The sequence below is a fragment of the Sphaerodactylus townsendi genome, linkage group LG14 (genome assembly GCF_021028975.2).
Source record: "Sphaerodactylus townsendi isolate TG3544 linkage group LG14, MPM_Stown_v2.3, whole genome shotgun sequence".
Classification (NCBI taxonomy): Eukaryota; Metazoa; Chordata; class Lepidosauria; order Squamata; family Sphaerodactylidae; genus Sphaerodactylus; species Sphaerodactylus townsendi.
In genome coordinates this window covers 27,103,097-27,129,111 of record NC_059438.1, presented here as the reverse complement: position 1 = coordinate 27,129,111, position 26,015 = coordinate 27,103,097, and the positions used below count along the sequence as shown (strand labels likewise).

The window sequence follows — 26,015 nt, the reverse complement described above, 5'->3', positions numbered from 1 at the left end:
TCAGTGTACGGCAACTTTATATCTTTGAACTGGGTTGCCAGCCTCCAGGTAAGACCTGGAGATCTCCCAGAATTACAACTGCTCTGTAGACTACAGAGATCAGATTCTCTGCAGAAAATGGCTGCTGTGGAGGGTAACCTCTACAGCCCTATACTGTACTGAGGACCCTCATTGGCGACCCTAATTCAAGTTTTGGCAACTGTTTCAATGTCTTAGTTGCTTAGTTGCACAAGTCTACAATGAATTCCAGTTTCCACCAAAGGAAAAAAACAAACCCTAAATTCTATACCTAATGTAACCGGAATGGCTTTTCCCTCAAGCACAAAACGTTCTATTCTAAAGATGAGAAACAACAGTTTTTGGCATGTGACAGAAGTGTTTCTCAAACAGGCACCCAGCAACCCTTGTGCACTGCAAGAGCACTCCAGAGGGGCTGCAAATCCTTCGAAAAGCTCTCCTGGGATCATCCAGTTAATAAGAGAAAGGATCTCTCTTAGCCTTTAAGGAATGCAGAGGGGGATCCCCTCCAACTCACGGGAAGGGCACAGAATCGCCTTTGCATGAACCCAGCTTCCAGATTCCATCCAATCACTAACCAGAAAGCACACTGATTGGTTGCCAGAACCTAAGAGTTCAGCTGTAGAAAGTCTGATTGGCTGGGGAGCGTTAAGAAGGCACAGCCCTAATGCTATTACTTTGAGTATAAAATTGAACTTATTTTCACTGTATTCCAACCTGAATTATTCTACTGGACAGGCAGAAAGATGCCATTCTGAAGTATTGCAGACAGGCAACAGGCTACTATTTCTCTCTCTGAGGCAGGGGAAAACACTGAGGAGGAGGAGGGGTGACTCCAACAGGAACAGGAAGCTGAAGATCAGATCCTGCCTCTCTAGGAATGCAGTGGGAATCACCCAAAAATCAAGGTGTGCTCCTTCTCAGGGGAGAATGATCAGAATGCAGATTTTTCAGTTGTGGCCCTATAGAACCAGCTAAAGACCTTGTAGGGCCATGTGGAGACAGTGAATACATCCCCCTCCTTATGATTCTTTTTAATGCAAAACCAAAGAGGCCTGCACGCATGGCTTGCCAGGCTCACTGAAAAGTCATGACGAGGAGAACTTGAGGAATCTGGGGAATTTTAAAATCAGAAGGAGGATCCACGGGTTGCTGCATTAAGGGAAAAGAAAACCAGCCAGCTGAACTCAAACACGTTCATTGCCAAAACAAGAAGCCTGTTTGTTTATAGGATACGCTCAGGTTGAAACACTGGCTGACCTCCAAAATATCTTGCCTTTGATTTTTTTTTTCAATTGGATTGTTTGGCTGTGAGCCAGCATGGTGTAGTGGTTAAGAGCAGGTACCCTCTAATCTGGAGAACCGGGTTTGATTCCCGGCTCTGCCACTTGAGCTGTGGAGGCATATCCAGTGAACTAGATTAGCTTGTGCACTCCAACACAAGCCAGCTGGGTGACCTTGGGCTAGTCACAGTTCTTTGGAGCTCTCTCAGCCCCACCTACCTCACAGGGTGTTTGTTGTGAGGGGGGAAGGGAAAGGAATTTGTAAGCCCCTTCGAGTCTCCTTATAAATCCAACTGTTCCTCTAAATCCAGCTCTTCTGAATACCGACACTTGCAGAGGGGAGAGGTGGCAAACCAAGCCCCAAAACAGATTGGCACTGGCAGCAGCCACTGGCTTCTGTCAACGGGCCTGGTACTGTGGTAAGACTCAAAAGCTGGTCCTTACCTCCAAGATGGGGCACATGGCATCAGCCGTCGTGCCTCCCAGGATCTTGCAGAACTTGTAGAAGGACTCGAGGTAGGCCTGAGGAAAAAGAACCAAGCCAAGAAGGAAGCAAGTCAATCTCATGAACATATTCATCATCAGCTTCCCTGATGCTCCAAGACCAACTCAGGGGGTTTCTATGTCATCTTCAGAGTAAATACTGCAGCCATGAGTGATCCCCACACACAGGTCCCTCTACCCTCTATACATTTTCTCTCACCCCAATGTTAGCACACCCAAAAAATGACTTCATACCAGTTTCGGCTGCTCAAGCATCCCACTGCTGTAGCAGCAGCAGTGGCGTAGTGGTTAAGAGCAGGTGCACTCTAATCTGGAGGAACCAGGTTTGATCCCCGGCTCTGTCACTTGAGCTGGGGAGGCTTATATGGGGAACTAGATTAGCCTGCGCACTCCAACACACACCAGCTGCGTGACCTTGGACTAGTCACAGCTTTTCGGAGTTCTCTCAGTCCCACCCACCTCACAGGGTGTTTGTTGTGGGGTGGGGTGGGGGAGGGGAGAGAAAGAAGATTGTAAGCCCCTTTGAGTCTCCTTACAGGAGAGAAAGTGGGGTATAAATCCAAACTCCTCTTCTACTCTTCCCCTAGAGGAGGAAAGATGGCCAAACCCAAATGTCTTTTGCTGAACACTGGGAGACCACTGAGGTGAGTGAGGGTGGGGAGGGTCTTGCTGACCTCATTCTTGCTGACCTCATTCAACTCCATTTCCAAAAGCACATAATACTTTTAATTTCGTTTTGTGCAACGGCCTCCCCAACGACATGAATTGACCGAGGAACTGAGCTGCCTGACTCCCACACAGACCTCCCACAACATAACAGGAGAACATAACTTTCCCTTTAAGTCTTGTTAAGAATAACAGGGTCACTCCAGTGCCCTGCTTCCCCTGCTCCCGACCCACTGAACTTTCTTGTTTATACGTTTCACTTTTCAGCTTAGAAGAAGTGTTTGGATTTATAGCCCACCTTTCTCTCCTGTAAGGAGACTCAAGGTGGTTTACAAGCTCCTTTCTCTTCCTCGCCCCGCAACAATCACATTGTGAGGTAGGTGGGGCTGAGAGAGTTCTGAAGAACTGTGACTAGCCCAAGGTCACCCAGCAGGAATGTAGGAGTACGGAAACACATCTGGTTCACCAGATAAGCCTCTGCCACTCAGGTGGAGGAGTGGGGAATCAAACCCGGTTCTCCAGATTAGAATCCATCTGCTCTTAACCACTACACCATGCTGGCTCTCTTAAAGCAAAATAATGGAAAAGAGATGCAGGTTGCTTTCACACTGATCTGCTGAATGCTACAGCTTTCTGCCATTTAACTGGATCTCACAAGCAACGAGTCGACGGGCGACTGCTACATGGCATGCACCCGCCCGTCTCCCACAGCACAGCAGACGCTTCTCCATGCGCACAGGTGCATTTTCCTCCTCCTGCCCATGAATGCATGCAGCGGCAGCGCTGGAAATCTCAAGCACTTATTGCAGAAAACAACCTTCCGTTACAGATCCAATTCTAGCTAGCTCGGGTCAGCAGGAACCAAGAGAACAGATATAATCAAAGCCTCGTGACTTGCCGGATGGGAGTGACAGCATCACCGCCGCCGAGGTGCTATCCTTCTTGATTCCAGTGCTCGAAAGCCAACCAGATCTGGCTCAAACCAGGCAACGCCAGCTGGAGTGAGCGGCAGCAGGCTCCCGGCAGCCCAGAGGCACGCCCTCGCATTCCAAGCAGGGCCCCACAACCTTCCATTCCTCACGTGCCCACCTGCTCCAAGGCCAGTCGCAGCGAGCACGGGAATCAGGGCTCGTTTAAATACAGCGCCAGCTGAGACAAAGGCGCTTCCCTGTGGGACTTTGGACTCTCACGCAGCATGCCGTTTAAACAGGGCTGCTACCTGTCTTGAAAAGAGTGGCTCTGGGTGGGAGCTCAAAGTCCCACAGGCTCTCTGGCCTCAGCCGGGGTCACACTTAAACACAAGTCTTCCTGGTCTGGTTAAGGCACCGGGTGGCTCGACAGCACCGTTAAGCACCAATGTAGAAACAGCCCTGTGGCCACCCAAGTCCCAGCTTTAAAAGGGGCTTGGACAGATTGATGGAGGAGAAGTTGATCTGTGGCTACTTGAGCCTCCTTGATCTGAGATTGCAAATGCCTTAGCAGACCAGGTGCAGCAGCAGCAGGCCATTGCTTTCACATCCTGCATGTGAGCTCCCAAAGACATCTAGTGGGTCACTGCGAGTAGCAGAGTGCTGGACTAGATGGACTCTGGTCTGATCCAGCAAGGCTCTTTCTTACGTTCTTTCTTATGACATTAATCTCACGCGGATGGGGGGAGCTTAGAGGAACAGGAAGCTACAGTCTTCCTCTTAAAAGTTTGGCTGGGTTCTGCAGTGAGCCTAACTGAAGGGAGTGTGGGTGAAAAACAAGCCAGTCAGAAGGGCTTCCCCACCAGCACAACGACGCCTGACACCCAGGAGACAGAACAATTTTATCCCTGACTCTCCCAGTCGAAATGCTCGTCCTCTTTTGCTTGCTCATCCCCAGATGTTTGCCTCCTGTTTCTCATAGCACCAGTGAGGCAAGAAGGCTGTAGCTGCAGCTGAGACGCACGGCCTCTCTCACAGAGGGGTTTTCCCAGTCACACAGAAGACAGGCCAGGGCTCTTTCGACCTGCTTGTAGCAAGAGGCGCACGCTGCAGGCCCTGTAAGCTTCACAAGGTCCCAAAAGACAGATTGTTAACTCAGAGGGTTACCCTGAGTCCACAGCAACTTGACAGCATGCAGAGGCGTAGGGGGGGAAATAGCACCCGGGGCAACATCTGCTCTGGGTGCCCCCCCCACCGCACCCCACTTACCTTAGCTGGCGGGAGCCTGCCACGAGCCACCCCTCGGCCCAGCCAGGCGGCTTCTTCGGCTGGTGGAATCTCAACCGGCTGAAGGAGCAGCCTGGCCAACCCGAGGGTTGGGGGGTGATTCTCCACCCCCACATAACCAGCTGGACATGTGACCCCGCATGTCCCCGTGAGCGCACCGCCCCTGATGGCACATAACACACACATAAAAGACAGAGGTGAAAGCACCCTTCTTTGCCTGCTCTTGCCTTGCAACGCTGTTTCTAGCTCTGGCTGGGGCATGCTCTTCCAAGGGTTGGGAGCTTGCAAACGGTTGGCAAAAAGTAGGAGGAAAATCCATAGAACTGAATCTTGAACAGTTCCTTTGGAAGATCTCAGGCTTTACTCACAGAAAGAGGAGCAACTAAGCAGCACCCCCACCCCCCTACAAACTTAAGGACAATAAGAAGCCCCCCCCCCCCGCCCCAGGTCACTGTGTCATCTCCCCCACTCCTTCCTAGAAGAGAATAATGACATGAATAAGTTGCTTACAGACTCACAGAATACGCCCAGCACTGCATTTGGGGGCCAGGTGGGGGACAAGAAAAGACCTAAAGGGGCTCAATCCAGGTCAGCTGCTGCTTCTGTGGCCCCTTCCCCTCTATTTTATCGGATGAGATGACCAGGTCCCCCTGCTCTGAACTCTCACCTTGTACAGTGTATTACGGATAATTTCAATGTTCATTTCATCAAGGTCTTGCTCCGAGATGCAATCCTGGAAAAAGGCAGCTGAAAGACAAAGGAAATTGTGAGAAGGGGTGGCCAAGATCCACTTAGCCCCGTGGTGGCGAACCTTTGGCACTCCAGATGTTAAGGACTACATTTCCCATCAGCCCCTGCCAGCATGGCCAATTGGCCATGCTGGAAGAGGCTGATGGGAATTGTAGTCCATAACATCTGGAGTGCCAAAGGTTCGCCACCACTGATTAGCCTAAGGGCTGGGACAAATGTCAGCTCATGGGCTATCCAGGGAGATTCACTGATGGCATCTCCAAGGAACGATCACACGTAAAACAGCAAATTGCATACGAAGTATTTAAAAACTGCAAGAGTTTCAGTCAGAAGAGGAGTAGTAGTTTGGATTTATATCCCCCCTTTCTCTCCTGTAGGAGACTCAAAGGGGTTTACAATCTCCTTTCCCTCCCCCCCCCCCCAATAAACAACCTGTGTGGTGGTTGGGGCTGAGAGAGCTCCAAACAACTGTGACCAACCCAAGGCCACCAAGTGGTGTGTGTTGGGAGTGCCCAAGCTAATCTAGTTCCCCAGATAAGCCTCCACAGCTCAAGTGGCAGAGCTGGGAATCAAACCCGATTAGTGCACCTGCTCTTAACCACTACACCACGCTAGTATAAGAGCAAGAAGATTTTCTATAATTTTGTGCAGGACGTTTTTCTGGCATCAGATGGCAACAATTTCATATTTATTGCTGGCCAGTGTCAAGAAACCAATGGATTCCAAGCTTGTGCCCCTCCCCCCAAATCGTGAGCCTTTTCCAAAATGCACTCCCTGAGGGATTCCGCCAGGGCCTCATCCTCACCCAGAGGTGTGTCCACCAGGATAGCATTGTACAGCTCGGCTGGAGTCTGAGCAATATTGACCGCCTCCATCTGTTCAAAGCTTCCCAGGGGGTGGCACTTGGGCACCAGCTCGGCGATGGAGCGTTGGTGCAGCGTCCCAGTGATGAGCAGGATCACGTTGTCAATCATGTAGCTGTACCTGCAAAGGAAAAAAGGCAGGCCTGTAATGTGGCTCAACTGTACCCTGGGCAAATCTGGGGCCATCTTCCACCTCCACCACCCCATAGAGCTTCCCAGGTACTGGGAAGATCAAATGAGACAGGTGAGAGAAAAACCCCCACGGTAGCCACACTGAGATCCCTGGAAGGAGGAAAATAAAATACAACCTTTTGAAATCTAAGCCAGTGTGTCCAGCTCTGGTCCTCTAGATGTTCATGGACTACGATTCTCAACAGCCCCTGCTAGCATGGCCAATTCGGTGGGTGGTGAAATATTCAAAATATTCTTGATTTGACTACTTAATAAACCAAGATGGAGCTATATTTGAAAGGCACTGGTGGATTTCACTGCTTAGATTTTCCAAGTAGTTTTTTTTTAAAAGACAGCAAAAAAATCTACTTAATGTGTGCATTCAAAACAGCTTACAAATGATTTGACCATTATCGCCGGTTATGCAGCTACATCAAATATTTCTGGTCTTTCAAAAGCTCCACCAGGTTCACTAGGGAACATCTCTGAAACCTTGCGAGCTGTCATAAACACTTGCAGGGTTTGGCAGAAGAATAAATCCCCACCCCCACCCCAGGCCACGAATCAGAAGCAATCTGACAGCACTAAACAGACAGATAGGAAAAGCTGAAAGTGGCAGGAAAAGAGGAAGAACCAACGTGGGTGGATTGGCTTATCGTAAGAAAGGAAGCCGCAGCATTCAGGTTGCAAGACCTGAGCAAGGCTGTCAGTGATAGGAGGTTTTGAAGATCATTCATTCATAGGGTCACCATAAGTTGGAAGTAAGAAGAGGGCACATGACACAAAAGGAATATGCTCAGGTGGCCGCTGAAGCCACGCAACACAGTTGAGAGTGGCCTCAGCATCCTCTTTCAGATGGTTTCCACGCCGAAGCTGAACACATCCACTGTTGTCTATTAAAACTTCCAACTCAGCAAGTCTCCCAGAAAAGCGAACCCTTGACTGTTCTTAGCCTAGCCACCTCAGAGAGCTCTCATATGGTGAGAGTGAAGCAAAACTGACACACTAATGCTCTAAAACTGGAATGTCCAACTGTGGCCCTCCAGATGTTCATGGACTACAATTTCCATCAGCCCCTGCCAGCATGGCCAACTGCCTTAAATGAAAAATACCATGTTGGCAGGGGCTGATGGGAATTGTAGTCCATGAATGTCTGGAGGGCCACAGTTGGACACTCCTGTTCTAAGAGAACAAGAGAAAGCCTGGAAGTTTCTCACCACCCCCCCCCCCTTGGGTCAACGAGAACACACCCTCAATGGAAAGGCAGAAAAAAGGAACTTTGGAACCAAGTGGAGAGACATCTCAGCCCACAAGGCAAATTTCAGTGACCCAATCCAGGAAATGCTTGCAGTTCTCCAGGTACGCTTAATACCTATTGTTGATGCCCTGCCGTACACCTCAATAAATCCTACCAGCTCAGCAGTCGGGCACCAGAGAGCGAAGTGCCAGCCCGCTCTGCTCCTCCCAAGGCTATTAGAAAAGGAAGAGAGTCACGCTCCCTCAAAACAGGGAGTCTCGTTTTAGACAAAGGAGGTTTGCGCAATGTGGCAAACTGCCTGGGCTGCGGGGAGCCAGCAATGCTTCTTCCGGCCTGTGAAAGAACCACAAACACCAGTATAGGGGGCAGGGGGGAGCTGTATGCGGACAGAGATAATGAACATGGAACACCCTATGCACAAGATCAGGGGTCCCCAAACTACGGCCCGGGGGCCAAATGTGGCCCCCTGAAGGCATTTATCCGGCCCACCAGGCATGGCGGCGATGGCTCCATTCATGTGCAGTGGGGGCTCGAGGGAGAGGAGGAACCGGCCCCAACGGCTGTTGATTGCAGTTACATGATGGCACCCCCAAATCTCCATGAATTTTCTGACCCAGAGTTGGAAACCTTACATGTGGCAATGCCTGTTCCGCCCTCCTCTCAGCTACTCCATGTGTTGCTCTCAGGCTTTCTGTTCCGCCTCACTCCCATTGGCATCAGCCAGGCTGGCGAATCGCTCGCTGGCTGCTAGGGAGGAAAGAACCCAGGAAGATACCTGATCCAGGGTTAGATGGAATGTTTCATTGGTAAAGTTCTGCTTTTTTTTTTACAGGGGAAGGCATTCCACAGCCTCCCCAACAATATTTGGAGCCCACCCTATACTTGACATACTTTGGTCACTGTTCTAAAAATAGACCATGACAGAAAGGCTGAAAGGTGAAATCAAACATTTTACAATCATTTGTGCACAGGAATTTGTTCATAGTTTTTTTTAGTCCGGCCCTCCAACAGTCTGAGGGACAGTGAACTGGCCCCCTGTTTAAAAAGTTTGGGGACCCCTGCACAAGATAAAGACAACTTGGGGCAATTCTTGGAGGACCCTCCCCCCATTTTCATTGGTTAGGAACCAAAAAATAGCACGGCTCACAACACTTTGTCAGTCTGTCAATCCAACGTGGACTGCCACCGAATGGCAGACCCGCCCCATTTTCTTCATTTATACCCCCATCTTTCTCTCCAATGGAACTTATGTCAATCTCTTCTCCTCTACTGCATCCTCACAACAACCTTGTGAGGCAGATTAAGCAGAGAGTGTGTGACCGTCCCAAGGTCCCTCAGAAAGAATGAATGGAAGAGTGGGGATTCGAACCTGGATCTCCCAGAGGCTAGTCTGACATTAACTGCTACCCACACACTGGCACATACATGTGAATGAAAAGCTTCTAATGTGCATGGAAAGCTTCTATTGCGCATTAACAATGCTATTTGTCTTGCTACAGTTGTATACACAAAGCTGGCTTATATCAAGGACCATTTAGGAAGAACTTTCTGACTGTCAGGGCTGTTCGACAGTGGAATTCACTGCCTCGGAGAGTGGTGGAGTCCCCTTCTTGGAGCAGCAGTGGTGTAGTGGTTAAGAGCAGGTCTACTCTAATCTAGAGGAACCGGGTTTGATTCCCCGCTCTGCTGCTTGAGCTGTGGAGACTTATCTGGGGAATTCAGATTAGACTGTGCACTCCCACACAGGCCAGCTGGGTGACCTTGGGCTAGTCACAGTTCTCTCAAGAATTCTTTCAGCCCCACCCACCTCACAGGGTGTTTGTTGTTAGGGGGGGAAAGGGCAAGGAGTTTGTAAGCCCCTTTGAGTCTCCTACAGGAGAGAAAAGGGGGATATAAATCCAAACTCTTCTTCTTCGAAAGTTTTCAAAGAGGCCAGATGAACATATGTCGGGAGTGCTTTGCTTGTGTGTTCCTGTATGGCAGGGGGTTGGACTTGATGGCCCTTGTGGCCTCTTCCAACTCTATGATTCTATGATTCATTTGTCCGCCCAGGTCAGTACTGCCTATTCAGACTGACAGTAGCTCTCCCAGGTCTCCAGCAGATTGGTCTTTCACACCGCCTACCGCCTGATTCTTACAACCGGAGGAGACTAAGCCTGTGACCTTTGGCACGCAAAGCAGATGCTCGATTACGGAGCTGCAGCCCCTCCCCGGTCGTCCGAGAGCAGAGCCCTTATTAAAAAGAACTGGATTCCAAACAAAGAATGCCCCCCCTGCCCCCACCCCACCTCGGGAACAAGCGCTACGGTCTCGCTGGCAGTTAAAAAGCTGGCTTGACCAAGTCTGTGCCAGAAGCACACAACAGCACAGCCTGCAAGCCAAGGGCAACAGCACAGGATGCATCTGCACAAAGAGGCCACCCCAGCACTCCTGCGGGAGGGAGAACGCACTGTGACAAGCAGAGAGAGGAGGTTAGCCAGCAGGCCAGGTGGGGCGGGTGGGGGGGGGGGAGAATACACCAAGAGGTCAGGGAAGGACTGGCTTGTCCGCTACTCCCAACCCGCGGCACCCGGCTTCAAAGCAGGACGGTAATCATTTGTAGGCTCGGCCAGTGCTCCGCTCCAGACCTCTTGCACAGATGCTGAGGCCACACTGAAGTTTCCCCCGGCCTTCTTCAGAGCGGAGCTGATCCTGGATCTCCTCCACTGCTGGCCTTGATCTGCCTAATCCTAACGGGGAAAGCATTTGTAATGATTTAGAAGTCTCTCTGGAATCCAGGGAGCAAAAGGACAACAGATTCCCTCACCAGCACACACTCGGCCTTAAACAGTTGATTCAACCCAGTACATTTTCCTCATCTGTTTCAGAAGGGTTCGGTTCAAGGCTTCCTGCCTGACAGCCACAACTGAAATAACACAAGCAACCTTTTTGAATCACCTAAACCAGGCTGCCTATTTAGAAGTTCCTCGATTTAGGAGAGAAGAAGAGTTTGGATTTATATCCCCCCTTTCTCTCCCGTAAGGAGACTCAAGGGGGCTTACAAGCTCCTTTACTTTCCCTTCCCCCCCCCCAACAAACACCCTGTGAGGTGGGTGAGGCTGAGAGAGCTCCGAAGAACTGTGACTAGCCGAAGGTCACCCAGCTGGCATGTGTTGGAGAGCACAAGCTAATCTGGTCCACCAGATAAGCCTCCAGAGCTCAAGTGGCAGAGCAGGGAAATCAAACCGGGTTCTCCAGATTAGAGTGCACCTGCTCTTAACTACTACACCATGCTGGCTCTCAACACCTTTGCTTTCCAGATGCAGTTTTAGGATCTCAGCAAAGAGGGCCTGATATGGTTCTCTCACCCCAATCCTTGGGTGATGTTCCCCTGACCAGCATTGGGAAAGGAGCCCCCTTGAAAATCTGCTGCACTGCCCAAAATATTCTGAAGCCAAACCAAAACCAGATTGGCTGACACAGATTCTGATGATTTAGCTAGGAAGGGATTCAGTCTGTACCAGACAAGATGGCACCCCTCCCCGTAGCAAGTTAGGAGTGCTTTCGGATCTATAAACGGATGCTCAGGCATTATTCATAGCAATCAGTGTCTTTAAACTTCAGTTGATCTGCATGAACACTGGCTTTTCCTTGAAGTGAGATTTGGCCAGTTATTCACATGTGTGTGCCCCTTACCCATAGATCACTGTGATGAGCTATAAGTGGGGCTGTCCGTGGAGACTGAACAAATCATCTGATTCAAAAGGCAAAGGCAAGATTACAGATGAGCCCAGAGTGGACACCTACCAGCATTTACAGCACTGCACTGGCTACCCATTTGTTTCCAGGCTCAATTCACTTATCTGTAAAGTCATAAAGATCTGAGGCCTGGAGTTTCTAAAGAATTCCCTGCTCCCATAATCGCCAGCCAGCCCAGCAGTTAATCAGATACCTGTGTGCCCCCACTATCGTGGTCACTACAGGCAGGGCCTTCTCTGGTCATGGCACCTTAACTCCATAACTCTCTTTTTGCAGATTTTCACCTGACTTAGTAAATCTCAGTGGCTGGGCAAAAATTATTCTCCAAGGCACTATTAATTGTTAACCTGGGACTGCTTCCATTATTCTGGCTGCTTCTGTAGGTTGTTCCGGGGTGTGTGTGTGTGTGTTGTGCGTGTGACTTTTTAGCTGGTTTTTAGCTGCTTTTTTCATAGCTTTATTGCCCCTTTTAAAAATTCATGGCTGCTTTACTATTTTATAGTTGATTGAAAGCTCTCGCTTTACGTCATTTAATTGTTTGGATCTTGGATGCCGTCTCAAATATTTTTAACTTAAGAGTGGAGGATAAAAATATTTAATAAGTACATAAACGCCACCAGAATGCTACTGGTCGTTTTATTGTTGCGTAAAAAGTGTTCCAGAAGAGAACAACTTGGAATTTACATGAAGGGCTGGGTGCATGTGTGTTTGGTGCACATGGACACATGAGTAGAAGTGTGTACAAGCTCAACTACAAATGACTAGTTTTTGTAGGCCCATTTACAAGGATGTGAAGATAAAGTCTGTTGACTCCTTTTTCCAAGGTCACATGTGCCAAAAAGAAGGACCATTTTCTCATAAGGAGAGGCGCGCGTCCTCACTTACTGTGTTTCCCTGAAAATAAGACAGGGTCTTATATTAATTTTTGCACCAAAAGATGCATTAGGGCTTATTTTCGGGGTAGGGCTTATTTTAGGAGAAATATGGTACCTTCACAATTCATTGAGGCGGGCTCTTGGCAGCCCTGTTGCTTTCCCATCACATGTGATGCAAGCTGGATCCTCATTGGCAGGGAGCACCCTGCTGGATCACACCATCCTGATCTGTAACTACCAGTAGGGCTTATTTTTGGAGTAGGGCTTATATTTAAGCCTCCTCCAAAAATCCTGAAAAATCATGATAGGGCTTATTTTCGGGGTAGGGCTTATTTTCGGGGAAACACAGTAGATCCCAGAAGCCAAAGAGGAAAGATTGTCCTGGCAGATGAATATACAATTTCCTGACAGATGAATAAACAATGTACAATAGTGATTGAGCCAGTCTAGCCCAATAACAGGCTTTGGCTTTCCAATGACTTCTGAAGCAATCTTTTAACTAGAGATGCCAGAGGCTGAACCTGGGGCCTCCTCCATGCAAAGTCTGCACTCAGCCCCTGAATTCACTCCTGGCACGGTGGAACAGTGGAATGATATTTGCCATGCGCTATTGATAGAGACCAAACAGAGCACTTGCTTGTGTACATCCTACAGCACATCCACAAAATGGGCAACTGCCTCAACATCAAGAAATTATGCCATTTTGCTAGAAAGCTGAACACTTTAGAACAGGGGTGTCCAACTCTGGGGCTTCAGATATTCATGCACTACAATTTCCATCAGCCCCTGCTGGTGGGCCTGATGGGAATTGTAGTTAATGAACATCTGAGGCGCCAGAGTTGGACACCTCTGCTTTAGAACCACAAAAGACAGTATTCACATGATATTCTAAATGAAATATGGTTTCTCTGAGGAGTTGGGAATCAGTACCACTGCCTTGTTTTGGATTTTTACACAGCAGCCCCCAGGATTCCTTAGATACCCTCACCCCTTGCCCACTGGCTTCCATGTTATGTGTTTCAACACTGAAGTTCCTGCCCTGAGCAGTATTTACTTGGGAAGTGTGGTGGCAATGACCCTACTTTACCTTGGGGCTTTTATGTTCAAGGCAACGGGAATTAAATGACCGTGAGAAGGCCATGATCACAGGACAGAAAACAAATCCTACTCTGGGCTGCCAGATTTGAATCGAGCTGTACCTTAGAAACCAACAGGATTTTGAGATTATGAGCATCAGTGAAAACTCCCTTTGTCAGAAACAAGGATCTTGAAAGACAATACCCTGTTGAGCTCTAAAGTGCTACTAGACTCGAGTCTAGCTGTTCTACTGCAGACCAACATGGCTAACCACCGACACGGCCCTGAGCTGACAGCTTGCCTGGCGGAGAGGTGAGCCAAGAAGCTATCTGAGTGGTCGCCTACCATACACATTATCAGAGGCGTAGCAAGGGGGAAAAGCGCCCGTTGCACTGGTGCATCCTCCTCCCCAGAACGCCCCTGTCCCATGCCCCCCACCCCTGTTGCCACGCCACCCCTGGAGCTATGCCTCTGCACATTATGCAACTAGGGGAAACACACACCACACAGACAATGCGGTTCCATGACTGAGCATGGCACCAAAGGCCTGTTTCCAACTGGCCACTTTCAAGCCACCAAGTGACCCAAGCCTTTGCCCCCACAGGACAGGAAAGCCCACACTTACGTGATGAAGTCCAGAAAGCTGGCCAGGGGCTCATAGGCATGGTTCCTCATATGGCGGAACTCCACCACCATCTTCTCCTTCAGCTTGTCGTCAATGACGGACACGGTGAGAGGGGAGGCTTCATTTGCCAGGAAGTTCCCATAGTCGGTACTCTGCAGATGGAGTTTCAAATCTGGGGGGGGGGGGGGGGGGGGGGGAGAAGTGACAGAGAAATTAGAGCAAAATTCCTGACTGAAGACACCGTTTTGAACCTAACAAGGTGGCCTAGCGACATCTGCTGGGCGGAGGGAGGCAGCTCAGTTAGCATGCTGCACCTTGCCTCGTGCACGCCCAAGAATGTCTAAAGGTGAGTGCTTGGATCGTAAGTCCAGTCCTTTGCTCTGAAAAGGACGGAGGCGCACAGCATGTCTTGAACTCTGCGCTTTCTTTTACGCCACTGCTTTGTCAGAGAAAAATGAGGTTGCAAATGTTCTTGAATGTCTCTTGATTAGGTCATTGGGATGGGGGACAGGAGAGACGCCGAACCAAACCCCCGAAACCTGCCAGACAACATTGTGGGCCTAGGAGAGGCAAGCCAGACATGGGACTGTACTGAAATGCCATTCGCACGGTTCACTTCCTGATCCCATCAGCTAAACCAGCCGCTGACCTTTTCTATCAGGTCATCCCACAGGCCTTCTAACCTAGTTTCTCCCTATTAATTTCTCTCTGACTTCACTTTTTTAGTTTGCCATCAAGCCACAGCCAACTTATGGTGATTTTGTAGGATTTTCAAAGCAAGAAACTTTCTTCTATGTACACATGGATTTAGGTGTACAGCCTATGAGCGCATGCCTTTCTGTCACATGGGGGGCGCTTCACATGACAAAATGGCGTGTGACCTGGCCACATGCCACCGAGCCCCACCCCCCAGCCTCTGTGCAGGACAGTTTTGGCCCTCCCCAGGTCCTGGGGACAGCAGGAGTCTGCCTGCAGAGAGGTGGGGAGCAGGGCTCGGTCCCAGCCCTGCTTCCTGAGCCCCACCCCTGAGCGTGGGGGTGGGGTGGGGTGCGGAGGCGCCTGGAGGAGATGTTGCCTCTGGGGGCCATTTCCCCTCAGTACGCCTCTGTCTCCCAGCCAGGTACTAACTAGGACCAACCTTGCAAAACTTCCAGCTTCAGGTTAGTCTGGCCCCTCCAGGTCAGGGTCTGCTGGCACTACCTTGGCAAACATGCACATTCTGACACCAGAGTTAATATATACACCAATGTTGCGATGTGACAGAAAGTTGGCTGCTTCCTAACCTGATCATCAATTTGTTTTTTTACCACAAAAGACTCATTGGATGAGTTGCTGTTTTTAAGGGGAACTTTGGTATCACTATGAGCTTGGTCTTCAAGCACTGTGCTGCAGTAGGTTTTTAAAAAGTGGCACCCAGTGGGAGGGCTAGGCTTTGACTCAGGAAATGTGCTATTCGTGGGGATAGACTTTCCAGGAGAATTAAGTCTCGAGGAAGAACAATTCCAGAGCTGTTTAAAAAAAAAAAGGATACAGGAGCCTCGTGGCACCTTGAAGGCAACATTTTAGTTTAACACAAGCCATCGAGGATTAGAGTTGAGAACTTCTGATGCTAACATCAAGGTGGGCAGCAGACTACTGGTGAAGCACTGGAGCACTCTTAAACTGAGGGCTGCAGGAAGTAACGTGCTCCATTTCCTGGACCTATGTCCATAGCAGTCCATCCTGAGCTGCCTGGCCTTGCCAATCTGTGTCTTCCCTTTGCTGGGTGCACATCACCCTTGAACAAATACCTGATACAGATTCTTTAGAATCCCCCTCCAAGGAACTGGACCACGCTGCCACCTACTGGCTGTTCCTCCACATAAGGCACGCCACCGGCATGCATGAAAAGTGCTGTCAAGTTGCCGCTAACTTATGATAATCCTGTCGGGTTTTCAGGGCAAGAGACTAACAGAGGTGGTTTGCCATTGCCTTCTTCTGCACAGCGACCCTGGCATTCTTTGAAGGTCTCCTATCAAAACATTAACCAGGGTCGACCCCGCTTGGCTTCTGAGATCTGACAAGAGCAGGCTAGCCAGGGTGCTGATCAACCACAGCTTCTTCCGTTGTGCCTGGTTCCCACAGTATGGGATGGGCTTCCAGAAAAGGTGAGGGGAAATGTCTCTCTTAGAAATCTTCAGGAGGCCCTCAAGGCTGCTTTATTCACCAGGGCACTGAATGGCACAAACTGTGGGCATCTTGGTGGGTGGGAGTGGATTATCTAGAGTTTTATTCATAGACTCATAGAGTTGGAAGAGACCCCAAGGGCCATCAAGTTCAACCTCCTGCAATGCAGGAACACACAATCAAAGCAGTCCTTGACACAAGATGTGCCTATCGAAGGCCTCTTACTTCACCAGGGATCACTGCGCAGTGAAAGGCAAACCTCCAAAGCAAGGGAGAGACTCCACCACACTCGCCGAGGAAGTGTGCATTTCTACGCTTGTTGGAACAGTTCCTGTCAATGGAAGTTTTTCCTGATGTTTAGGTGGAGTCTCTTTTCCTTCACCTTGAACCCATTACTCCTGGTCCTAGTCTCTGCAACAACAGAAAACAAGCTTGCTCCCTCACCAACATGACATCCCATCAAATATCTAAACATGGCTATCATGTCACCTCTTAACCTTCTCTTCACCAAACTAAACATATTATGGATGCCACTGCACAGGTACACCTGGCAAAACCATGAACCTGAAGATAAGCATGTAAGCATTTTTTTATTGTCATTGTGCACGCACAACAAAATTTACAGCAGCATTCCTCAATGAACACAATTTCAGGACTCACATACATCATCCTTCACTTTCTCCCCTTCCTCCACAGCCCCCAAACACATCCAATACGTAAGCGGCGTTGAGTTTAGTACATAGCCATACAGCTCTGCCAGGAGTAGAAAGCTGTCTCTAAGCCCCTTTGTTCTAGTTTTGAGAGACCTGTATCGTCTGCTGGACGGTAACAGTTCAAAAAGAGAGTGTGCTGGATGAGACGGGTCCCTCAGAATACTTTGGGCTTTTTTTAGGCTTTGGGAATTATAGAGTTCTTCCAAGGAGGGGAGAGGGCAGCCGATGATCCTTTGTGCAGTAGTGATCACCCTTTGGAGATGAGTGGTCCTCAAGCCTGGATAAATCCTCCACAAGGATGAAGTAGCAGAACTTGGAATTTCACACAAGTCAAAGTATTCAGAGATCATATTCCAGATCACTGGGGTGGGCAGGGAAATGTTAGGATACAGAACCTCCTCATAGTAGACATGAATGGAGTCCTCTGAGAGATTATCGGGGTGGATCCCACTCCAACCGACCACTTCTCCGAGCTAAGTTTATTTACTGAAGTCCTTACACCCTTTGGCTCCGGTCTGAAACCTTCCTCCAATGAACAGGCTCTTCTACTGTAAGGTTACTTTGAGAAAGGGTTCTTGGAGGGTGTTGGGATCTCTGCCACTCTGATTCTGTAAGAGGCCAATTGGCCATGCTGGCAGGGGATGATAGGATTTGTAGTCCATGAACATCTGGAGAGCCGCAGGTTGCAGACCCCTGGACTAGACACTCCTAATTGCCTGAAACAGCGGGATGGCGAAACAGCCCTGTTCACAAACTTCCGACAGCAGGCTTAGAGGTGGATGAGGAAGGCAGTGTCGCGCTGGCACTCTCCTTTCCCTGCCCGGAAAGGGAGACCGCTCCTAAGGGGCCACTCTTTATTTTAGTGATTGTGAGCTGGAAGCGCTGCAGTGGAGTGAGTGCGTGGTAATTAGGTGTCGAGAGAAGCATGCAAGAGGTATGATGGCGATGCAAAAGGGATCTCTCTGTTGCGCAAGGAACTGTCCAGCCCCGGGCTATTTATCCACGAGACAAACAGAGGTGAGCAGCAGGCAAACTGGTCATCAACCCAGGAGCCACAGCTGGACCACTGACTTGCAGCTGCCTACCACAAGTCTAAATGAAGACACCCTGGCTTGAAAACGTCAGCCTCCGAAGCAGCTTTTCCCAAGGCTCAGCTACTCTGATATTTAAGGGCGCTCTTCCCACCTTAAAACCCCTCCCTTTCGATTCCAGAATCAGGGAACAGGATCTGTCCCTGGTTGAAGTGCTGCCAGCACAGTCCCCGTCTTAGGAGTTGTTTCCTCTCCCCTTCTCCTTCATAGGCAAACGCATCCAGTTCTTTTAGCCTTTGCTCCCAAAAGCTGACTTCCAGTCTCACCCCACCCACCACCCACCCCCGGCCCACCGGTCCAAAGCCAGACATTCCAAAATACAGGGTGATCAGCTCGTTCTTTGTGCAGCTGCTCTGACAAACCCCCGGCATGCAAAGAAGGAAACCTTCCCTGAACCGGTCCACCTCCACGCCCTTCTGGATCTCAGAAAGAACCCCTATGGATTCTGAGCCAAGCCAAGAATGGCCCCTGCCAAGTGCCACTTGTCACCCGTAACACTGAGGCTCCCCCCATCCTCCAGCTTTACAGAGAGGTCATGAGCCAGACGCATCCTCCTGGGAAGTCGAGGGGCACCAGGAAAAGGCAGATGAGGTGAAAGCTGAATGGAACCAGATGAGAACAGCTCTCCAACACTGCTCTTGGTTTCCTGGAAACTGGAGTTCAAGGCATTCTCAGACCTCCAGTGTGGCAGTTAGTTGTATAAGTACTTCTTTGGAGTGAAAAGGGGGGGATCATTTCCCAGATTAGGAGCAACAGGGGGCAGAGAGAATAGATCAAGAGCATCGTAAGCAAGCTAAGCTAAATATCTGATTTTAACTGATGCTGCCCTTCACTCAAAACTGCCTGTTCTACATGTCCAATGGCCCAGCCAGAAACACACACGAAGAAAAAAGAAGAAGAAAAGAGGAGGAGTTTGGATTTATATTCCACCTCTCTCTCCTGTAAGGAGACACAAAGTGGGTTACAAGCTCCTTTCCCTTCCTCTTCCCAAAGATATCCCCATTCTCCTTGCAATTTTACTTAGGATCTTTATATCTATACCATTCTTGGCTGCTCAGTGTGTACATTATGCTGGGTTACGCCCTGGCTTATTTTAATGACCTGGACTCATTGAATCTGTATAGAACCAGGTTTGTTTCCCCGCTCCTACACATGAAGCCTGCTAGGTGACCTTGGGTTAGTCACAGTTCTCTTGAACTCTCATCAAGGTGTCTGTTGTGAGGAGAGGAAGGGAAGGAGTTTGTAAGCCGCCTTGGGTCTCCTTGCAAGACTCTTCCACTTCTATAGCAACCAGCGGCGTGCAGAACAGATGTCAAATTTCCATCAAAGACTAATAAAAAAATTTCCCTGCAGTTTTGCTCATACGCAAGTCAAACGTGCTTCCAAGTTCTCAGACACTGTTCACACTTGTATGCTACCTCTCTGGATGTCATGTCCCAGATGTGCTGTATTACACATCCTTCGTAACTGTGAAACCTTTATTATGGGGACAGCATCTGCTTCATCACAGAACTCGACCATGCACAAGGAGGATCGCCTGTGCTGCAGAATACACTCCTGGCTCTCAAACGCCACCCTAGAGAGCTGAGTGTGCAGACGTTGTGCCACCCGCCCTCCAAAAGAGTGGAATGGCCTCGCTGTGTCCTGGTGCACCCCTCCACTTTGGCTCCCCTTCACGGCCTCTATTTGTCTACAAAGCATATGCTTTTCCAAAGGTTAATGGTTTTCTGGCCGTTCCAAGGAAAAAGGTCATGCTGCAAAGGGCCAGTGCTGGGGGGCGGGTGAAGACGCAGCAAGCTTCTCAAGCCTGCTTTCCAAAAGAGGTTCTTTCAAGGGCCGGAACAAAGTCCCCAAGTATGCAAAGGGGCCGGCGTGCGCTGTTAAAATAGCTGCAGTTCAGCACTGGACTCCGCCAGCACTGGAAGCGCCTGCAGGTGCTGCGGCCAGAAGCAAGCTCAGCCAAGTTCCCAGCGAGGCTCCTCTGGGAGAACACAATCTCCAGCAGGAACAAGGATCTTCCATCAGGCAGGAGGAGTCCGCCCGCCCGCAGCGTGCTATCAAGCACCCAGCCCGGTGCCTCATCTTGGCTGCCGAAAGTTCAGGGGAAGCGCCGCAGCTGTGACTGTCAAAGCCCTGAAGCTGGGGTTGATCTGTGCCGCTTTTCAGCTTTGCAGCAGTTGCCAGTGACAGGCCTCGTAAGCTGTCAGAGCGGGCGCTGCATTTCAGGAACACCCAGTGAGCAGCCGCGATTCAAGACTTAGGAAAGGAATTCATTTATACAATGTAGAATCGGCTTGCAGAACTCACTGCCACGTGAGGTTAGCTAGGAGGGAATCGACAAACACAGGGAGACGAGCCATGCAGATCAAACAGAACTTCCATGTTCAGAAGCAGTGAAGCTTGATGCCACGTAGGCTTTTCTGGATCACTGTGGAGAACTACACAGAACACCTGACTGATCTGATCCAACAAAGCGCTTCTTATGTTCTCAGTCCTTTCCGCTGAGGACTCTCGAAGCCGTGTGTGTGTGTGATTGTTTTCAAGGTAAGAGACACTTGGAGGTGGTTTGCCATTCCCTGCTCTCAGGTCACACCCCTGGTAATCCTCCGAGGCCTCCCATCCAAATTCTAACCAGGGCCACTCTGTTTACCTTCTAAGACTAGATGAGATCAGGCTAGCCAGGGGTCATCTATGTCAGGTACAGAAGCTACAGATATCTGAGATTAGAAGAAGAGTTTGGATTTATAACCCCCCTCCTTTCTCTCCTGTAAAGAGACTGACAGACTCCTTTTCCTTCCCCCTCACAACAAACACCCTGTGAGGTAGGTGGGCTGAGAGAGCTCCAAAGAACAGTGACTAGCCCAAGGTCACCCAGCTGGCGTGTGCTGGAGTATACAGGCTAGTCTCCACAGCTCAGGCAGAAGAGTAGGGAATCAACCCCGGTTCCTCCAGATTAGAGTACACCTGCTCTTAACCACTACGCCACTGCTGCTGAGGGGAACAGACTGCAGACAGGAAGGTCTTCTTTCCAGAGTTAACCCTCAGCTACTGTTTTCATTCAAGCAAAACATTTGTCTGATTACCAAGGCAAGGACTGACTCCTCCCTCATCAAGACTCTCACCTAAAAGCAGCTAGATTGGACTAAACCCACTGCCAACTGGAGCACATTCTGGTGCTCTCTGCCAAATAGGTAAATGCTACCCACTGGCCATGATAGCTCAATGGAACCTTCATTTTCAGAGATAATCTATCACCCCAAACCAGATACTATGGACAAGCAGGAGAGCTTCTTACCCAGATATTCTACCTCATATTCAGCAATCCTTTCCTTCCAAGGAGTTCGGAATGGCATATGTGATCTGCCCTTTGTATTACGCAACCCTGTGATTTAGATTACACACAGACACACAGAGAGACATTTAATGGCAGAGAACTGCCTCAAAGTCATTACGCTGCAGTGATTTACAAGCTTCCAGAGGAACCTGGTTGTGGGAAAGCTGGATGGATTTTTGTTCCTATTGAAAAGGCTTTTCCGACGCTCTGCATTTTATTTCTCTCCCCTCTGGTGGGTGATGCTCCCAGGGGGCTTAAAACAAGCTGCTGCTCTCCGAGTGGTCTTCACTGAATACCAAGCTGATGGCTGCTCACTTTCCATTTTGTGTCTGTTTTTAGTGATGCTCAAAGAGTTCCTTTCCAGAGCTAGGCAAACCTCGAACAAAGCTGGGCTGTACTCCAGATGACAGGCCTTGACTTCCAGCCTCCCTTCATATTCTAGACTGGGGAATTGGGGGGGGGGGGGAGAAGCAGACCAGACCCACATATCATTGCCACTGAGGGGAACAACTACGGTACACATGCAGATTTATGTGCTGCAAGATTCTTACACTGAAACTGTGAATGCAATGTACAGTTTTGCCAGAGGGAGCCTGAAATGGAAAATCCACCCACAGGGATGCACTGGATTCAAGGGAACATTCAGAAGTAAACCTCAAAGGGACAGATCTCTCCTTCCCAGTGCAATGATACAAGCTCAAGCAGCAAGATTTCTCAAGCATTTGCTTATTTGTTTCGAGGCAAACAAACACTCATAGCTCAAAAAAGCCAGGCCAAAATGGAAAGCATGCTGAGAAGAGGATGGCTCCTTTGTCAGCCAAGAGGGGCACACGGATGGGGAAACTTGTCCCAACATAGCACATCACCAGGTCACACAGATTAAAAAAGGCTGGACAGACAGTTAACAGAAGGCCTGAGATGCCATCTCGTGATGGAAGTGAGAATTGCAAGTAGAGAAGATTTTGGCAGATAAAAACAACTGAAACACATTTAAAAAAAACCAGGGGAGATCTGCAAAATTATGCTTCCACTGTCAGAAACAAACATACAGACATCAGCCAGCCATCGTCCCCGAGTTCAGACTTCCTCTGGTCCGGCTTTTAAAATACTGTATACTATAGCTAGATTTTGATGGTAGCACAAGTTTTCTTGATCAGCATGCATGGTTCAATATACAGTGGAACCTCGGTTTTTGTTGTCGTCAGTTTTCGGGTTTTGTTGCTTCTTTCCCTGAAAATTTTGTCTCGGTTTTTGTCATTTGCTTCAGTTTTCATTGGTGAGCACGTGTTAATTTTGCGACAACAATGCATTTCCATTGCTTTCCAGTGTTTGCCTCAGTTTTCATCGGTTTCAGATTTCATTGAGGTTTCCCGGACAGATTATTGACGAAAACCAAGGTTCCACTGTAGTTGTGAGCTCACGTCAGTTTCACCTACAGCAATTCAATTCCTAAAAGCAGTGTAGGAGCTTCTAATATTTGGTTTGATTTTAAATTTTATTTCCTTTAATATGGTTGAGAAATGCTAGGAGATTTTATAATAATGGCATTTGTTTTGGAAATTGCTGCAAGGTTAATTTTCACATAGTGTCTTCTAGCATCTCTAATAAACATAATTATTTCTTTGTTTAAAAATATATAGTTTTCTACCTCAGTTGGTAAGAATTCGAAGAGAAGAACTCACAATTAATTCATTTGCATTATTAAAAAGCTAAGGTATGCAACTATCTTAACCTGATAGATCCTGGAGCTAGATGGGCCTAAACAGTTTAAAAGATAAATTCTTATAATTCTTTAGTTAGAGTACAATAGGGCAGGTTTCTTCCTTCCAGGCCCCCCCATAGAAAAAGCCTGTTAATCGCAACATAACTAACATCTGGTTCATTTTTTCTCACCCTGACCACCATTACCAAATCGTTGAAAAAACAACCAGAGAACAATGAGGCAGTTTCCTCCGCCTTATTTGACTGACAGTTGCTTCATATGCCTATGAAGCCCACACAGAGTTTCCCATCCAGCCCACAAGAGTTTCAATTCCTTTACAGTTTTTCTAAGAAAATGAAAGAATTCCCATCAAGGTTAGTCTTGTCTGTTCAGACTGACAGGGACTCTTTAGTGTCTCAAGCAGAGGTTTCCTGTGTTATCTTCTACCTGATCCTTTTAACTAGAGATACTGAGGACTGAACCTTAGAGTATCTCCTTAGGTTGCAGATGGTCCAACACTAAGAATACAATGGGGGGAAGGGGGGCTGAAGCTGCACAAGAAGTGGTGGGAGCCCTGTGCGAATGTTTGAGCCCACTGAGCCATGCAAAGTGGCATGAATGCTGGCATTGTGCCACTTACCTCAGATATTTTATCTCTCTATCTCTCTATCTCTCTATCTCTCTATCTCTCTATCTCTCTATCTATCAGATTTTTATACCGCCCTCCCCCAGAGGGCTCAGGGAGATGTACAAATAAATATATGCAGACAGGGAAAAGTTAAAAACCAGTACAAATATAATACTAGCCCTGTCTCCCTATTAAAACCAATAACAACAATACAGTCAGCATCTGAGAACTAAAACCGACCCCCCTCGGGGAACCCCAAAAGGTCCCCCCTAAATGGGCCACATAATAAATAGAGAATAAGGGGAGGAGGGGAGGGGACCAGGGGCACCCTCAGCAGCCAACCTCCCCCCAAAAGCCTTTCTTCCTTCATGGAACTCAAGATGTAGGATTCCCAGCCAGTCTCGCATTCAAGCACTAATCAGACCGTATTGGCTTGGCTTTAACAAAAGGTGCTGCACTGCGTGCCTTTAAGCCACGCCCTGGGTCCTGGATAATTCTACGCTATCTGTTTAAGCCTGTTCCCAAGTTACATTGAACGCACGTATAATTCATGTATGCCATACACTGTTCTCAAAGGAATACCAGAGACAAATGTTGTCAGGGCAAGACAACTTCATCTGGTGATATGGAGGGAGCATCCATGAAAGGTCAGCTGCAGATGAATCCCTTCCAATGGCCTGTTTGTGTATTCCAGGCCAAGGCAATGCCTGCAGAGCTGGACCAAGGAAGGTAAGAACGAGAAGAGTGAGCTAGGACCAAAGTTCAAGTCCACCACAATTTGGCACATCACCCCTCGCGCTCCCTTTGATCCCTACACAACAACCCTGATACAAATTCCTTCATCACCCTCTCTGCGCTGGAAAATCTCTTTCTAAATATGTTTCACCCCCAGGCCACAAGGAAGTGTTTTGATCACCTATTTACCAACCTCAGTAAGAACAGTATTAATCAAGAACTGCCCAAGGCCGTTATCTTGAGGAACATTCTTTGCCTTGGCAGCTATTTCAGATTTTAGCAGTGTGATAAGTTACTCATGAGAGAAAAAAAAAAACCTAACAGAAAGGAGGCTTCAGAACCTGTGCCAGCTCCCTGGTAACCACGAAGACTGAGAAATCTTGACTGCCAGATAGTCTTGTTACACATCTAACGCAACACTGAAAATATGTTATCTTCTCTTCAGATACCGCAATTGCTTCCAAAATTTTTATCTTGATAGCAGTTGGCTTACTTGGAAGTTAAGTTCCACAGAGGTCAGTAGAGCTTGTTTCTAGGCAAGGGGGTATAGAGGGAAACCATAGTATAGTGACTAAGCGTGGTGGACTATAATGTAAAAAAATGGGTTCGATTTCCCACTCCTCCACGTGAAGCCTGCTGGGTGACCTTCGGCCAGTCACAGAACTCTCAGAACTCGCTCAGTCCACATAGAGGCAGGCAGTGGTAAAGCACCTTTGAATGTCTTGCCTTGAAACCCTACAGGGTCACCATAAGTCAGCAGTAGAACTCAGATGACAAGGATTGTTTTGGCCCCTCAAGTGTAAAAGTCATGCTACAAAAATAGGCCTGGATTGAATATATAAACGAGACTTTCTGCAGTGCTGGATGACAGATTAAGTTGGTGGTGCATATTAAAACTTTCTGTCGTATTATGGCTTAAACATACGTGTAAAAAAGGTACACGTTGTTCCTTGAGAAGAAGAAGAAGAGTTGGATTTATAGCCCCGTTTCTCTCCTGTAAGGAGACTCAAAGAGGCTTACAAACTCCTTTCCCTTCCCCCCTCACAACAAACACCCTGTGAGGGAGGTGGGGCTGAGAGAGCTCAGAAGAACTGAGACTAGCCCAAGGTCACCCAGCTGGCATGTGTTGGAGTGTACAGGCTAATCTGAATTCCCAAAATAAGCCTCCACAGCTCAAGCAGCAGAGCGGGGAATCAAGCCTGGTTCCTCCAGATTAGAGTACACCTGCTCTTAACAATACACCACTGTTGCATCATTTCTTGAGGGGGAAATGATGGTGGCACAAAATTTTCAGAAATGTTTAAGTCATGGGGAAAAACACTGGAAGGACATTCTAGAAAAATCTTGTCCAACACATATACATAATACAAATGTATGTAAAACAATAAGTTTAGAGGAAGTATTGTGACAACATGCAATACTTACTTTCTTACCCCCTGTAAATCTATAGTTTAAAATAAAATGTAACACTAATTATGTTGCATAAAAAACTAGACTGTTCACTGTCTTTACGGAAAATATAAAAACGCCTTCTATTTCTACAAGCAGAATTGTCAAAATTGCCAATGGTAGGAAGCTGCAAATCACAGCACCCTTTTCTATCTTAGCACACAGGCCTTGTTT

At 48.4% G+C, this 26,015-nt stretch overlaps 1 protein-coding gene across 1 annotated transcript in view; it reads right to left on the bottom strand.

Annotated features, from left to right (window-relative positions):
* ATP6V0D1 (ATPase H+ transporting V0 subunit d1) overlaps positions 1–26,015 on the bottom strand; it is a 35,837-nt gene that overhangs the window by 6,000 nt on the left and 3,822 nt on the right. Inside the window, exons 2-5 of the mRNA XM_048515783.1 lie at positions 14,024–14,195; positions 6,222–6,400; positions 5,334–5,413; positions 1,746–1,823 (exon numbers count right to left, since the gene is read on the bottom strand). Of these exons, the coding sequence (XP_048371740.1) occupies positions 1,746–1,823; positions 5,334–5,413; positions 6,222–6,400; positions 14,024–14,195 (509 nt within the window). The remainder of the gene's footprint in view (positions 1–1,745; positions 1,824–5,333; positions 5,414–6,221; positions 6,401–14,023; positions 14,196–26,015) is intronic.